The 14,814-nt window shown below is 41.9% G+C and overlaps 1 protein-coding gene across 1 annotated transcript; it reads right to left on the bottom strand.

Moving 5' to 3' along the window:
- Positions 1-771: 771 nt before the first annotated feature.
- On the bottom strand, positions 772-14,143 carry tars1 (threonyl-tRNA synthetase 1). The gene is made up of 19 exons (XM_018758893.2): positions 13,960-14,143; positions 12,601-12,681; positions 10,434-10,624; positions 9,905-10,028; positions 8,874-8,995; positions 8,191-8,308; positions 8,017-8,081; positions 7,829-7,907; positions 6,812-6,958; positions 6,103-6,201; positions 5,325-5,491; positions 4,655-4,817; positions 4,237-4,374; positions 3,510-3,587; positions 3,285-3,385; positions 2,840-2,944; positions 2,239-2,311; positions 2,042-2,156; positions 772-1,412 (listed from the first exon to the last, which is right to left on the bottom strand). Exons 1-19 carry the CDS (start codon positions 14,017-14,019, stop codon positions 1,264-1,266), a joined length of 2,175 nt encoding a protein of 724 aa, XP_018614409.1. The 5' UTR covers positions 14,020-14,143; the 3' UTR covers positions 772-1,263.
- Between the last annotated feature and the right edge of the window lie 671 nt (positions 14,144-14,814).

Below are 14,814 nucleotides of genomic sequence, written 5' to 3'. Positions count from 1 at the left end.
AATCTTCACTTAAATAGTTTATTCCTTCAATCAATGTTAAAAGAGGCAGCGTAGCGCTAAGATTCTTCACTGTGCAGATAAAGATTGTGGGCCCTGATCAAGGTACTCACCATGAACTGATACAGTAAGAATATGCAGCTGTATAAAGGGATAAATACTTGCATTATAGCAAAAAAGTTAATTGCCTTGGACTGCTCAATAAGTTAAAAACTGCTTGTACACAGTAAATACCCATCGCCATTATAATGTGACAATTCCAAAGCAATTTCTCTGAACCCTGGACTTTGCAAACCCTAAGGCTACAGATCGAGTTAAAAACATTTATCTACACATTTGGGATATGTACAAAAAAAAAAAAAAAAAAAAAAAAAAATCAACATTTAAATACAGTAGGGAAAGAGGGTTTTCTTTTCAGCACTTGCTTCCCAGATGGACTTTGAGAGCAACAGGCTTTTAAAAGTTAACATCTCCTAGAATGTTTCTTTTTTTTTAAATCTGAAAACTTATTTAAAATGACAGACATCATAGCTAATCAAAATATGGCAAAAGCTGGAGGTCACTGTGTTTAGTCTTTTTGTTTTTCTATGGTAACGTTAATGGTAAAAGTGAGTTGGGTAGCAGTTGGGACAGGAAAGCTACTGGAACTTCCTTAGGAATGTTGCTGCTTCCTTTATAAACAAATCTACTACTTGCTGCAAAACATGGCGCAAAACCTATTTAAAAAAAAAAAAAAAGTCAAAACAAACAAATGAAAGAATATTTTATTGCCCATTCGTTATTACTCTTGTACATCTTTAGGTAATGAAAACAGACCCTTTTAACCACCAAAATCTTTTGGAAAACATGTTTAAGATGGAGAGAATTTAAAAAATTGTCATTGTTGCTTAAGGAAAAAAAAATTACTTAAAGTAACAGTGTTGGACATCAGAAATGAACAAATCAATTAGATCACAAAAAAAGACAACCATCATTAACTGCTTTTCCAGTACAGGGCTGCGCTGGTCTGGAGCCTATCACAGAGTCACAGGGCATGAAAAAGGCTACAACCTGGACGGGATGATAAGTTCAAGAGCTTCAATATAGACGTAATTACAGCACAGTTACACTTCATATTTTACGTCCCCCAGACGAGAAAAATGGTGAACAAAATGACTGTGAGTAAGACCAAGAATAAGTGGCTCTTGTACACTCAAGTCCTCCTGGGTGGAAGCGCTTTTATCCCTGGGTGACGCTGCCCTGCTGGGCTTGGAGGCTCCTCAGGACTCAGAATTCCTCCTCCGCGTGGTGGCTGCGCGTGGCCTTCAAGTGCCGCAGCCGCTGCAGACAATCGCTGAGGCCTCGCTCACCATGCACCTTGTTGTCCCGCGTGCGCACGTTCACCGTGTCGCTGTTCTTCTCCTTCTCCCCCACCACTGCTCCGGGGGAAGAGAGAGACTCAGGAAACAATGCGCAAGGACGCCCACATTTAGCCCATTCATCTTACAGACAAAGTGGCTTTTTTAATGCAAATCGATACATTTTATTCAGTCAACAACCCATAAGAGTCTGTTTGGAATTAAAAAACCGAACCACAAAGTCCCTGCATGTCTAGCATATTCCTGAATCCAAGAGGTTTCATAAAGGGTGTGTTAACAGTACTTGACATGCAAAGTACAGCTAATGGGTCACTCGCAGCTGCTTAACTAGTCAGTTCAATGAAACGACACAGGTTGTGCGTTGCATCAATAATAAAAACATCACTAGTATCACTGCGGCTGGATGGTTTCAAGGATGTAAGCAGGGCTGCAGATGATGGAGCAGTTGAGGAGGCAGATTTATAACCTGAAGGCTGCTAGTTCAAAGCCAAATCCCTGCTGTGCTGCAGTAACCCTGACCGTCACACACACGGTTCCATACATGGCTCAGACACTATAAGCTGCTTTGCAACAAATTCATAAGTAAAATGTATTCTGGAAAGCTCCAATTGAGAAGAAAATTAAGTTCATCAACAGATTAAGTTAACAGAAAAATGTCTGTGGCAAGTACTGGGCACAAGGCTTACCAAGAATGAAGTTGTACTGGGCCAGCTGGGCATTCCTGATCTTCTTGTTAAGGGTACAGCCTGGGTCCAAGTCAACATCAGCCATCAGCCCACCCCTGTGGAACTCCTGCTGGACCTATGTTTGGAGAGGCCAAACGGCTCAGCAGCGCATCTCACACATCACCCACTTTGTCACAATGTGCGCTCTGCGTTCCTACCCTCTGAGCATATTCCTCACAGGTGGGGCCCACGGGGACCACCATCACTTGGCGTGGTGACAGCCACAGAGGCCTAGGCACAAAAAGTACACCTTTCAGCAAATGTAAGTGCTTCACAGAAAGCAGTGTAATTGAAAATTACATCTTCCACACAATGACATGCTGATTGTCTCACTTTCCTGCATGGTCTCTCCCCCATTCAGCTCTAAGATTATAATTCCAATGTCTTCATTTATCCACATATTTTATCAACATTTTACAAAACATCCAAGCCTACATGAACCTACTTGAGGCAATTACAATATATTTTGCTTGCTGATAATGTTCTTACATTTGAAAGAAAGTTCTTGCAATCAGCAAGCAATGGTTGATTATGTTCAATCAGACTGATTCATATTTAACAACTTGCTCTTCACAGAGCTTTTTGAATCAAACTATTGTGTTCTGTGCTCCAGCACTCAAAGTAACGGACTTCCAATGGCTGAAAACTGGAGAACAAGTCCTTAGAACAAGTAGAACAAGTACCAGTGTAACCTTTGAGCCTACACAAGACCCTGAGTAGGTCTGTCCTGCATAATGTTCACAAACTCAGTACACTTGCCATTTTCCCCCATAGTTTTCAGTGAGGATGGCAATCATTCTTTCTACAGAACCAAGAATGGCCCTGTGGATGATCACAGGTCTCTTTTTGTCGTCCCCGTCATGGCTAAGGAAAGAAAACAGGCAGGTTAGACCAAAAGCACAGAGCTCAAATCAGAAAATCCAAGTCCTGCAGATTAAATCCAAAATCATAAATGTGAACAAAAACAGTCCTCCCACACAGGATAGAGTTCTTCCACCATGTGTGTAATCTGGATAGATAGATAGATAGATAGATAGATAGATAGATAGATAGATAGATAGACATACTTTATTGATCCCACAGATGAAATTATTATATAATAATTTCCCTTGTGGGATTAATAAAGTTTAAACTCTGCTTCACTAAAACAGTCTTGCACATATGAAGAAATGAGGACCGAAAAACAGAAAGGCAAGAGACATACCTAACAAAGGTGAGATTGAATCGTATCGGAAGTTGGAAGTCCAGCTGTATCGTAGCACACTGGTGGTACCTTCCGATAGCGTCCTTGATCTGAATGTCAATCTACGGTTCGAAACAAATCAAGACTAAATAAATAGGAATATCCCACCCTGTGTGTGTACTTTTTTTTTTTTGGGATCAAACAGCAAACACTCTCAATAGTCTCTTTGTACGTCTGCAGACAAACCTTTGGCCCATAAAAAGCTCCATCCCCTGGATTCAGCACCCACTTCTCCCCAAATTCACTTAGACTCCTCTCCAGTTGCTAGAATAAAAAAAGTATTAAGAATTATGTTACAGCTTTTGCAATGCAATACAGGTGGACCCCGATTTATGATGGTTCGACTCACGATTTTTCCAACTTTACGATCTTGAACTGGCAATAAGACATTCAGTAGAAACCGTACTACGAATTTTCAATTTAGATTTTTTCCCGGGAGAGTGATATGCGGTGTGATACTCTCTCGTGATGCTTGGCAGCGGCAGCGATCTGCATCTCTCAGTCTGTCACGCAGCGGTGTGCATTAGGTGTATTGAATGCATTTTCGACTTATGATATGTGACTTATGATGGGTTTCGTGGAACATAACCCCTTCGTAAATCGGGGACCACCTGTATAAACATTTTCATTACCAGAGTAAAAATGATCCTCAGCCTGATGTTTACCTATGTCATACACAGCGTATCTGTCCGTGCATAGATGTACATGACACACGTACATGTGCATATAATTTCAATAGTACATATGTAACATCTTACGGTGATATACAGTACATGCATCATTAATACACTGCATTACATCGAATTACATTAAGAAATGTTTACCGTTTAACCACAACATTTAAAAGTGAAATTTAAAACAAAAAATGGCATCTTCCTTGCACCACTACATCATTATCAAGATTGTTTATTACCTTCTCTGCCTGGTCCCACACCTCTGGCTCCCCCAGGAACTTCTCAGGCCTAGTGGAGAGGTTGAGCTTGAAGGTGAATCCAAACACATTGTAGACTGTCCGCAAGAAGTCCAGGCAGCCCTTAATCTCCTCTTCAATCTGACATGACCACAAATGCATAAATGTCAGATGGCAAGCCTGGCTAAGCTTCAGCCAATGCATCCAAGCTAAGCGGTGTGACAGAGAGGCAATGGGAGCTGGATTAGCAGGAACTTGTGAAAAACCCTTTAAGCACGCCACCTTCAGAGGAACTCTGCCATGCTTATCCTATTAAAACCACCCGCCAGGATTAGGCAGTTCCCCAGAGGCCAACCGAGATCAACACGTGAGCACTAAAGGGGTGTGGCCCATACAGCCGGACCAACACATCTCTGAGTACCTGGTCCATGGAGCAGAAGATATGTGCGTCGTCCTGCTGGAAACGACGCACGCGGGTCAGGCCAGTCAGCGCACCCGACAGCTCGTTGCGGTGCAGGACGCCGAAGTCGGCGAGCCGTAGGGGTAGCTCCCGCCAGGAGCGTGGCCTGTGGTCGAACATCAGGCTGTGGAAAGACGGGTCCCAGCGCTCTAGTTGCACTTCTACTCCCATTCAACAATGCAGCATTAACGGCAAATGAAGAATTCCAAAGATGTAGTTACCAGTCAATGCTTACATCAGATCCCCTCTGACATCATAAACCAAAGCAGACTACTGTTCTAAATGATCAATAATAAAAGGGGTCTCAGAAAGACATTACTTATTCATAATAGGTCACTATAATGTCAGACAGTATGAGTAATGGAATTTTCATTCGTGCAAGAGAACATATGTAATATGTAACATTATATGTAAGACCATTAAGTAAACAGTTGAACTAAACAAGACCGAAGCTAATGATCGCTACCTGTGAACACCTTGCATTCACAGCAGAAGTGTCTGATACATTCATGTCTTAGTAAATTCACTAAAGGCACAGAGATATTCTCACAGTGACACAGCGTTGCATAGAGCACCACAACCCTGCAATCCAGAGAAAGACGCTCTGGTTGCTGACCCCTGATTAGCATACCAGTGTCCTGGGCAGTTCATGGGCTTGAGGGCAAAGATCTCCTTCTCCACCTCGAATGAAAACATGTTCTCGCTATAATGCTGCCAGTGGCCGGAAGTCTGCCATAGTTTGCTGTTGTAGATGTTGGGGGTCACCACTTCCTGGAAGCCTCTCTTCTTGTATTCACTCTGCGGGGCAAATGTTGGGTGCAGATCAGGGTGGGGACAGATCTGTAACCTACAACTGCTCCTCCATGCATAAATGTAGCAAGGCAGCAGAGCAGTTAAACGCTGCCTTGTAGCCTTGTAACTTGATGGTTCAAATAATAGAACACCAGGGTGCTGTTGCACCCTTAGGGATCTCACAGGTCTGCAACAGTGCAGTGTGCAGTTCCATTGCAGGGTAAAGAAAAAAAAAAAGCCAGTTACATGCAACATATCTGTTATATGATTTGACTGCTTATCAAAAAGAGACAATGTGTGTAAACAGCTTAAAATGTTTTATTCCAGCAGCCAAGTGCCTTTCTCAAGGGTACATTAGCAGGGCCCTTGCATACGCACACACACATTAAACAACCACCTGCCCCAGGCCTGTTGGAAGCTGCTGATCTGAACCAGACCGGAGAGCAAACACACCGCTATTTGCAGAATTTATTGAGGCAGTGTCAGAAGCCTCTGATACTGAATTGAAAGAGTTCAAAACTGTTTTTCCCCTCTTAGCCACAGAAAGGACCAGTAGGTGGCTTGTGGCACTGGCCCCCTGAAGGTTCTTGGGGCACACACCGCATACTGTCACTCACCTTGATAAACCCAATGAGGGTGCTGTAGATGTACGCTCCCTTGGGCAGGAAGAAACAGCTCCCAGGGCTGAGCTCGTGGAAGAAGAACAGCTCCTGCTCCTGCGGGACGACACAAAGGCAGCAACGGTGGCTCTAATGGACGTCTAGCACAGCTGTCGGTCCCCAGCTCCAGATGGCCCGTTAATAATTCAGACATCTGTGTGCTCTAACTAACCGGCCCCGTCACACAAGGAGCGATGGGTCCTTGGGACTCGGGGTATTCAGCTGCATGCTGACAGCAGCCCTCTTAATTACAGCAGGTTGAACAGTAGGCAGCGGCAGGCCTGCGCGGAGACCATGGCAGCGCCATACCCGCCACCCTCATAATCCATACATCTCCAGTTGAAATTAGGCTGGCAGCACGATAACATGCACAATACGTCAGTATTCACTGGAAAAATGTAGTGGCAGCTGTTGTGACATTTTAAAACAAAAACTATGAAATTCTAGCCAGCTGAAAAGTTGTGTGTCTGCACGCCAGAATTTTCTGACTAAATTCACTTTAAGCCACATGAGCTTTTTTATCAAGTACCGTTTGTTTTCAAAGCAAACCCTACCAGATCACTGCACAGTTTTATTATCATTAGTAACTGATGCTGCTTTATAGATCTGTCCCAGCTATCATGTGGAAGAAGTTTCCAGAGCCTCACAATCCTCCAACATCACGCACCCGTCCCAGTTTGCGATGATCACGGTTCTTGGCTTCTTCCTGGAGTTTCTCCCACTCTTTCAGCATCTTGGGATCAGGAAAAGAAATCCCATAGATCCTCTGCAGCGTCTCCATGTCAGCCTTCCCTTCCCAGTATGTGGAGGAGTTCTAATAACAATAATATACAATATAACAATGTTTGGATGAGAAATACTTTAAAATCAATAAGGGCCCCTGACTCAGACACCTACAGTAAACTTTGAAATGTTCTGGATTTGGGCTTTCCACTAAGAAGCTTAACAGAAAAGCATCATCAGAAACTTTACTCAAAGAACACTGTTGAAAGCCTAGACTGTACTGTAAACACAGCGCATCTCCTTTGGTTTTCCAAATTTGCAAGCAAAAGCAAAGCCACAAGTTGTTCCGTAGTTTAATTTCTTTCCAGAATACACAAGAGGTAAATCCTTATATATACATATTGTATAATGACAAGTTATAAAAGGTAAGCACTTATTTCCAAACGTTTAGCTATGAGTCATGCTGTGTGAAGATGAAGAAAAGAATTTAGAGCAACAATATGTGTGACAGGACTGTTATATTTAAAACCTCTTGGGATTAATAGTAACAGTCTATTAATAGGTTTTTAACCGCACATTCATTATGAAACAATGACCATAATGACTGGATATACGATGAGTCTGCTTGCTTGGAATAATTAATGTTCTGTGTAACCCTAAAATACAAAGCCAACAACGGATAAGGAAACACTAAAGCCAAAAACAGAACGAAACACACTTTGTGCTCATCTGTCAACTTCCACAAGATCCCTTCAACTTTTTCATTTGTCTGCCCGATAAGAGATCCTTAAAATATGAGAATTACTTTGAACTCCTTTCCCCTTGTCTCTCTACAATAAAGTATATTGATCCACATTTTCCATCAAACCTCCAAAGGAATCACTTCTGGTGAGACTTTCGAGTGCCACTGATTCAAGCTGCTATTTTCACAGCACAGTCTAGTTGAAAAGAGAAGGATCACCTTGTGGATCTTCAAGGACTTGATCTTGCCAGTGTGCCTCACATGAGGTCCTCTACACAGGTCAATCAAAGGACCACACCTTGACAGCGAAACAAAGTGTGAAAATGGACAAACCGACATGTTGGAGTCATAAATGGGACCAAATGGACAAATTGGCATCAACTTGTGTCTTTCACTTTGGGCATTACCTGTAAACTGTGGTTGTTGGTGTAGTAACTTTCTCATTCAAAATGCGGCACTTGAACTTGTTGTACTGCAAAGAACACAGAAGAACAGAAAACATTCATAATGTATAATGCATAAAACATTAAAATAAAGACTACTTTCTAGAACCAGATTTTTTTAGCAACCACACAATTTACTTTAAACATTTCCAGAAGAGTTTCCTTCTTGACTTCAAGCCTCTCAAAGGGCTGCTTCTCCTTCACGATCTTCTTGCACAAGTTTTCCAAACAAGGGAAATCATTACTTGACACTCCCCTGCCGAGGAAAAGCACATATTCACACTGCCGCAGCAAGGACCAGCAGCACGGGCACATTCCCTTAAAATATAAATATTCACTGTAAATTAATAGAGGAACAAACATTCGACACCACTTAACATTCCATCAACACCTTCAATGTGTCGGGTTGCTACTCTGAAAAGTCAGCGCTGTTAGCTCTCATACATCTGTTGTGTGGACGGCAGAAAAGAAACGGCTTTGAAACATCACCTCGCTTTCAGAGCGGAGCATCCAAAATCCAGAATGAACTGACACAAAGTGCAGAAAACATGTAAATACTTCTGAATGTATAAGGGTGTGAAGTTCTGAAGAGTGTTCATTGCAACTTTTTAGCAACTCCGCAATCTGAACACTTGAACTAAAGCCACAAGTTAATCTGGTAACACTGACAATAAAAACGCACCTTTACTTACAACCATTTACTTGCCAACTTTTCAATAAATACCATTAAGTACAAGTAAAGAGACAATTTGTGCAGTTCTGTAACGAGGAACAGCGTTCACTCAGCAGCATTCTCTCACACACACAGTACTGGGACTCACTCATCGTCAAGGAACATGTCGTAATAAAAGCCATTCTCGATGGGGGGCCCGTAACACAGACAGCCGCCATACACACGCTCCATGGCTTCGCCCAAAATGTGGGCGCTGGAGTGCCAGTATACCTGGAGAGAGACAGCCATACCAGTTAACACAGAGCTCCAATAAATCATAACAATAAAAATAATAATAACACTAGTTGTCTTGACAAACAAACATAATTTCTTTATCACTATCCTATTATCACATTTAATCAAGGGTACAGCTGGTAGCATAGTGGTTACAGCTGCTGTCTTTGAACCCAAAAGTTTCAGGTTCAAACCTTACCTCTGGCTTTGGTACCCATGAACAAGGTACTTACATTTTACAATTACTTTTATTTATTTAGTTCAAGTTGTTTTTATTGTCATTCCTCTATACAGCTTGTGTACAGTGGAACGAAATGTCGATTCTTTGGAGACCATGGTGCAACACAGATGCTTTTCTCCAAAGCAACTTCCAGTGACTTTCAGCTCACACACCTTCTAGATACACTACTTACAATGGTCACTCATCCATACATCAGTGGAACACACTCTGTCATTCATGCACTATGGATGAACCTCAACAGCAGGTCTTTGCACTGTGGGAGGAAATCAGAGACTCCGGAGGAAACGCACACAGAACATGCAAAGTCCACACAGACTGAGCAGGGATCGAACCCACGTCGTTTCGCAGCACCCAGGCGCTGAGACAGCAGCGCTACTTGCTGTGCCACCCTAAAAATGCTCCCATGCTGTACTAACCCTAAACTTGCTCTAGTAAAAAATACCCAGCTGTACAAACAGCTGTAAGTAGCTTAACATTGTAAGTTACTATGGAGAAAGTAAAAGCTAAATGAATAAATGCAAATGTAAATTTAAAAAAAAAAAAAATTATCCATGGTATGAAAATAAAAGCTAAAAAAGTTATTACAAGTTAATGTTTTAAAAGTTATTAAGGTGCAAAAATTTGTTTTTTCCTGTCTACTGCTTTGTGAGAAACGTTAGACTCACCGCTTGCGCCTCTTCGTCATCAAATTTGAGCAGCTGTAGACGGCAGTCTTCCTCCAGCGGGCGGTCCAGGTCCCACACGTCATGGTTGACTTTGGCCACCACAGTGTTGTCTGCTAGGCCTTGACTGTTGAACATGAGTGCCGCAGCAGGAATGTAAATAATGTATTTTGAACAACTCACGTAAAAACGTGTTTCAAGAAAAGAGCAAAATACAATTTACTGTTAACATATGAGCTCAACATGTCTTTAACAAAGTTGTTAACAAAAACTAAACACAGTCCAGATGGAAATCAATAAGCGAGGGGGTTGGAACAAATACAGATGTCATAAAGTATTATGAAAATGAAAGTATTGCTAAAAACACGTGGCAGTCACACATAAAAACAGGCTAATGGGACTTCTGAGGGCTCTACACCCGACGGAGGTGCAATGTGGAAAGACAAGTGTGCCAAGTTGATAACCCCTTCAGCAGCAGTTAGATACTATGAAATGTCCTATTGCCGAGACACCCACAGTAAGACAGACAAACCTTATCCCACATGCAATCTGGTACGGGGTGGTTCTCCATGACTCTGCATCCACCACCTTCCCATCAGGCAGTGTGACTTTGATAGGCTTGTTCTCCTTCGCCGCTCTCTCTGCCGCCAAGGCATCGTTCTCCTCCTTCAGCTTGGCGTAAAGAGACAATCGCTCCTCGATGTACTGGGGCAGAGGATTCAGCTGAGAGACAAAGGTCACAGAGGTCAAAATGTTTACACACCAAGGGGACACAAGAAATAAACAGCTCGGAAAATGCAGCGTACACAAAATGTAACTTAACACTTCTGCTTAAAAGCCTATTTTTTTTTCCATTATTGCTAGTCTATTTTAAAAGAATGACTTCTTTACTCAACAACACAAATAATATCAGACTTAAGTAAAATAATTACTATTTAAAAAGGTTCATTTAGGGTGAGTTAGGTAAAAGGCTGGATTATTTCATAAAATTATATATTTAAGTTTATTCATTTTGCGGATGCTTTTCTCCAAAGCGACTTCCAATGAACTCTATATAGTGTTATCGGCTCACACACCTTATTCACCAAGATGACTTACTCTGATGTGTGGATGAGTGACCCAGTGTAAGTAGTGTATCTAGCAGTGTAACACACTCTCTCTGTCTGTCACTCACACACTATGGGTGAACCTGGACAGCATGTCTTTGGATTGTGGGAGGAAACCAGAGCACCCGGAGGAAACCCACACAGACTGAGCAGGGATCAAACCCATGTCCTCTTACATCACCCAGGTGCTGTGAAACAGCAACACTACTCACTGTGTCACGGTGCCGCCCAAGGACACTAGAGCATTACAGGCACAGTGTGGTATTACTAAAACGTGTTTGATAGGAACTTATGTTATTAGAGCTGTTAAATTTCTACATTGCGTATACGATCACTTGTGTAATGTGCACTGACAAACACAGTAGCATCGAGCAAAGTGACTGTGCTCCAACAGTCCAATGGCTGCACACAAAGACCCACTGCTGTTGCAAAAAGCACTTTCGTTTCTGTGTTGAGTTGTATGTCGCTTTTGAGAGAAGTACCTGCTACAGTAAAGAATGCACAGGTAAATCGAAACACCCCGGTTCTAATTTCACCTGCTGCTGCAGTCCCCTTGATCACATACTTCATTGAGAATTGCTCCAAACAACTGAATGGAGCTGCTCCTGTAATTTGCACTAGTTTATACGACGACACAACACCCTATTATTTTATGAGATGGTGCTTCGGAGAAAACTAAATAAATTAATAAACGTAAATGTATTTAGGTGAGTCTATGAGGTACTTTAAAAGCAATTATAATAACCTAAATGCTACACATAATAAATGTAAACACTGAAGTACTAGTATCATATGTTCAGTTTCTTCTTGGTCATAATTAAAGTATATTCTAGTGTATCGGTGTAAAAACAGAAAAAAGATGAATGTCTCATGTTAGTTTGCTGCAAACCGCAATCTAATTACATGACTGATTTAGGCTCAAGGACTAAATTTAGTTTGTCTGACTGTTAAAAGCCTACGTGTTTTATCTGACACCGACTCACTTTTAAGCTCTCGGATTACTGCAGTATCTAGAACTTCCTTTTTCCAATTGTGAATTAAGTAAATGAAGGCACTTTTTATATTATGCCAGATATAGAAAAGCTGCTCCATGCCTTTCTCTCTAGCAGAACGGACTACTGTAATACCCTAATTGCAGCCTTTTTGAATCAAATGAGATGCAGACTACATTTATACCAACATCCTGCTGCAAGGATTATCGCTAGAAGTAGGAAAAAATGAACATATGACACCAGTTAAGTCTTTACATTGGTTTCCTGCTAAATTTACAGCAAAGTTCAAAATCCACTTTTAACACATCAAGAAGCGAACGGCCTCGTTATGTCTGACCTTCGTGAGATTACGAACCCATACATTCGAAGGCGTTCCCTGTGATGTTCAGATGACTGTGTTTACAGTTTCCAAGACCAGTGGGATGTCAGTGGGAGGTTGTGCCTTTAGTTAAACAGCACGCAAACTGTAGCCTGTATTAGTTATGCTGTTGGTGTTTTTTTTTATGGCCTCGCTGAGCCAGCACCAGCCCAGAAAGCCAGAATGCTCCATATCTTGGTATGTGATGTGGGAGGATGTGGGACTCCTCACCAAATCACTCACCTCAGACCGTCCTGCTGCATCTCCTCCCTTGATCTTCTTCTTTCCACCCTCCTTATTGCTTTTGTCCCCATCAGCTCCACCCTGCAAGGGAATTCATTGTTGTAATTATTCCAACGCTTCGGTGTGATATGTGCCACGTAAGACTTGTTTTCACCTGGGGATTGACTCAAAGGACAAAATCCATACCCCGAAATTAAGAAAATCTTCAAAAAACATGACGGAATACAAACGAAAAACGAACAGGCCCACACACCTTATTCACAACCTTGGTGAATAAGATGTGTGGGCTGATAACACTACATAGCATCCATCGTAAGTCGCTTTGGAGAAAAGCGTCTGCTAAATAAATGTAAATGTAAACGTCTTGTCCAGGAGGCTGGTGGAATGCAACCCACAAGACTAATGACAGGTTACTCTGCTCCTTGGGTGCACTAGAGGTGCTTCAGGATTTTATACACAGTTCCAGCCCAAATGATAAGACAGATCACTGTCAAAATGAACAGAGGCCATATGACCCAGGAACTCTTTCGCTCTTTTCAGAAGCATTTAGATTTATAGTACATACTTCACTTTTTACTGTGTTGTGCCCAAAAACCCTCTGAAATAGTACATGGCGGCACAGATTTATCATGTAGAAGAAACAAGAGGATCCTCTGCTCCGGGTAAATCATTTCAATATTAGACATAAGATGACACTTGTGGTGCATGCGTGCATGTCTGTGTGTGACAGCATGATGAAAAAAAAGTTACTGTACCTGAAAGATCAGGAGACATGACAGCTCTGCAGTGTCATTTCTTTCCCCCCCCCATTTAGAATCCACTCAATATAAATACATTAACAGGAGCTCCACCCCCCCCTTCATTCCAACCCCTTCCATTGACACACATACAAGGTAGCCACACACTCAATTTCACTGAAAAACAACTGATTGATTCACGGCGTGTCTCTTCTTGAAAGAGTCGGTCACGGTCACATAAATGTAAGATACCAAGTTGAAGCATGATGATTACAGAACAAGCCACTTCAGTCAGAAGAAGGCTCTCCAGCATCCATCCAGACACACGTGACATGTCATGATGATGATGATGATGATGATGATGATGTGGCATGTGCGGATTCGGATTGTCATGATTGAGTGTGGACTCGGCTCACTCAGCGTGACACACACACAGACCACCACGTGCTCCAGCTCAGAGGGTGCAGGACGCGTACGTTACCCCCGTGCCGAGTTACCTGTGCTGCTACCTGTGATTCCCAACTCGAGCAGCTCGTCACGCGTCACTCACTGACTAACGAACGTGGCAAAACCAGAGAAAAGAAAGCACGACTGATGCCAGAATTGTTACACGAACATATACCTTTCTCGCCTCTTTAACGTGTAATTCCTTCATCTGCTCGTCCACTTTCTCTTCCTCCATGACTTCTTACAAAAATATGTTGTTGTTTTAAGCAAAAAAAAAAAGCCGAAGGAATTTCAACGTGACAGACCACCTTGCCGGCGACTGCGTGCCACCCGGATGTTACACATCCACTTCCTCAACAATGCTGATGCAAGACGACCGTAAGAGGCGGGCCCTGAAGTGACTGACTAAATTCCACCGAATCACAACGCTCATCTTGAAAGTTCATCGCCAAGATTCCGTCGCGTAATTTCTACGTCATTGTGGGAAAGTTTAATAGAATGCATTATGTGCAGGAGAGAGTCAAGAGAACACAAGAATGGCGAAAGACTCAAAAGACTACATTGTGACGTCCACAAACAGCGACGCGGTGTTATCGTTTTCTGTTAAATCTGGCCTCATTCAAAACTATTTTCTCAAAGAGCTTTTATTTTATGCAGAGATTTTTCCATGTGTAGTTAAAGTGTGTATATTATCTATCAATAAATTGCATGGTTCTTATGAAAATAATTTCAAATTAAGTACTATGGAAAATAGGTACATTAGATCATCTATATAGATGCACCATTTTTAAATCAATTTTCTATTACATATTATCATGAAAATTAGGAAATTACAGTTACAGGAAAACATGATGAAGTGAAAACCTCTGCCAGAGTATTACAGATGTGTTTTCGCACTACATTGATTTGTTAGCTGATGCTTTTCTCCAAAGCAACTGACAACAATGTTAATCTACATATACTTATCTACCCATATATTTATATAGCTGGATATGTTTACTGAAGCAGTTTAGGGTAAGTAACCTTGCTA

Source organism: Scleropages formosus, chromosome 17 (assembly GCF_900964775.1).
Source record: "Scleropages formosus chromosome 17, fSclFor1.1, whole genome shotgun sequence".
Taxonomy (NCBI): domain Eukaryota; kingdom Metazoa; phylum Chordata; class Actinopteri; order Osteoglossiformes; family Osteoglossidae; genus Scleropages; species Scleropages formosus.
The sequence above is the reverse complement of the archived record's forward strand: the minus strand, read 5'-3'. Positions and strand labels throughout refer to the sequence as shown.

Bases quoted from the DNA above. Each gene is read 5' to 3' on its own strand.
- tars1 (XM_018758893.2), bottom strand. From the start codon at position 14,019: ATGGAGGAAGAGAAAGTGGACGAGCAGATGAAGGAATTACACGTTAAA. The intron at 8,309-8,873 runs GTGAGTCCCAGT...TTTCCTCGGCAG, and splicing joins GACATGTTCCTTGACGATGA to GGGAGTGTCAAGTAATGATT. The intron at 6,959-7,828 runs GTGATCCTTCTC...TATTGTTATTAG, and splicing joins AGTCCTTGAAGATCCACAAG to AACTCCTCCACATACTGGGA.